Source organism: Charadrius vociferus, unplaced genomic scaffold, assembly GCF_000708025.1.
Source record: "Charadrius vociferus isolate BGI_N301 unplaced genomic scaffold, ASM70802v2 scaffold443, whole genome shotgun sequence".
NCBI lineage: Eukaryota > Metazoa > Chordata > Aves > Charadriiformes > Charadriidae > Charadrius > Charadrius vociferus.
Window position 1 is genome coordinate 524,826 of NW_009647420.1, and position 1,930 is coordinate 526,755.

At 59.0% G+C, this 1,930-nt stretch overlaps 1 protein-coding gene across 1 annotated transcript in view; it reads right to left on the reverse strand.

Annotated features, from left to right (window-relative positions):
• ENTPD7 (ectonucleoside triphosphate diphosphohydrolase 7) overlaps positions 1–1,599 on the reverse strand; it is a gene marked incomplete at its 5' end in the record, with an annotated part of 2,913 nt that extends 1,314 nt beyond the window's left edge. Inside the window, 4 exons of the mRNA XM_009880478.1 lie at positions 590–756; positions 840–988; positions 1,366–1,422; positions 1,496–1,599. Of these exons, the coding sequence (XP_009878780.1) occupies positions 590–756; positions 840–988; positions 1,366–1,422; positions 1,496–1,599 (477 nt within the window). The remainder of the gene's footprint in view (positions 1–589; positions 757–839; positions 989–1,365; positions 1,423–1,495) is intronic.
• Positions 1,600–1,930: the final 331 nt, after the last annotated feature.

Consider the following 1,930-nt stretch of genomic DNA (forward strand, 5'->3'; position numbering starts at 1 on the left):
AACTGGCCAGTCTGTCACGGTGACCTGCGGCCACGTGCCCTGAGCATCTGCAGGGTGCAACAAGGCATGGCCACCCCACCCAACTCGCGGGGATCCGCACCCCTGCGCAGCCCCCGGGGATCTGGAGGCAGGTTTTGGTCCTGGCACAGGAGTACCTGGGCACCAAGCCTCTCCACCTCTGTCGACAGCTTCACGTAGCGCTCTGGGAAAGGGAGACAGGAGAAAGAGAGCTCAAGGTGGGGATGCAATGGAAGGATGTACTGAGTGAAACGGTGCTGGAGACGGAGGGAAAAACCAAAGCAAGAAAAGCCAAAAGCCACCAGAGGGGCCTCCCTGCAGCCTGCCACGAAGGAAGGAGGAGGAAGGCAGGGAGCTACAGCACTGATAACGCCTGCCAGGCTCGGAGAAGGGCAGTGCCTGTGCACTGTGCCCCAGCCCCGGCATCAACTGCTGCCAGCGTGGCTGTGGGAGCTGTTATCACCACTGGCGGCTCTTGGGGCAAACCCATAGGGGAGAGGGCAGCGTGAAGAAACCAGCGCCCCATTTTGCAATGCCCCAGCAGGGGCACCGCTAGGCAAGGCAGCAATACCGGTTCTGCACATAGGTCTGGTTCAGCACAACATCCTCGTAGCGCTGCCGGGCAAAATTGCCCCCAAAGCCCAGGAAGGTGTTGACGTAGACACGGTACACGTGGCCAGTGTGCTGCACGTCACAGCCCAGGTTGAATTCTGCCAGCAAGCTCTTAGCAGCCTCCTCCTGGGGACGCAGAGAGGTCCGTGATCAGCAGTGACCCAGGGAAGGCAGGGGCTGCTCTCGGGGCCGGCTGGCCAGATACACACCTGCTGTGGGGAGGAGAAGGCTCCGGAGTCGGGTACTTCGTAGGCGATTTGCAGGGAAGCGCCCCCCATGTCTAGGATCCCAACTGTTCGTTTCCGAACCAGGGACTCTCCCTGGTCTCCCAGTGCTACAGTGACAACCGCATCCTCCTCTGCAACCCACAGCAGCATGTCAGCAAGGGGCAAGGCCTGAGGTGGCATCTCCTTCCTTCCACCGTTACCCTCCAGAGCAGCCTCGTGGGGCTCCTCCACCCCTGCAAGCAGCCCCTGAGGATCACTTGCAGGGCAGCGGGTCCCAGCACTCGGGGCTGGCCACCCCCCAGCTTTGCCCCGCTCACACAGGGACTTGTTTCTGTGACCGGGGCAGGTGCCCCACCAAGTCCCAGGTCCAGGAGAGTTTCACACACGTGGCTGGAGTCAGGCATTGCCTGGCCAGAGGGGCAGGCGCTGCCCCCTCGAGAGCTTGCTCTTAGCTCTAGCAGGGCTCTGCTCAGACCCTCCTAGCTGCTCTATAAGCAGCCGGACTCACCATCCTCATGATCAAACCGGCCCAGGACAAAGTTGATGCCGATCCAAGCATAGACACCTGCATGAGACAGAAAATGTCATTACAGCAATATACTAAAGGGAACCAAGCAGTGCTTTGTGGCAGCTCCTACCTTCCTGTTTCCCTGAGATGACTTCTGCGTGTGATTTGGAGAAGAGGAAATCAAACTCCAGGGGCACGTTTCTCACCAAGTCCTCCAGGATTGCAGCTTGCTGCCTGCAAGACCGCAGGAGAGGGAGAGATGCTGAGGGACCTTTACTGGTGATGCTCCTTTGCAGAAGCACAAGAGACAGCGGGAATCCTGCTGCAATACACGCCACATCCAGCCCCACGAGCACTGCTGCTGCACCCAGCGTGCTTTGGAGACCAGAAACTAGATTTATATGTTTTAGACTTCAGTAAAAAGTGTCTCAGGTCCCTCCCAGCATGCTGAAACCCTCCGTCTGCAGCCCTCACCACTTGCTCCTTTCCCAAATCCACCCCCCAGGATTCCTAATTCTCCCATGAGGCTCAAGACAGGGTAGTTGCCTTCCCCCTTCTCGCAGCT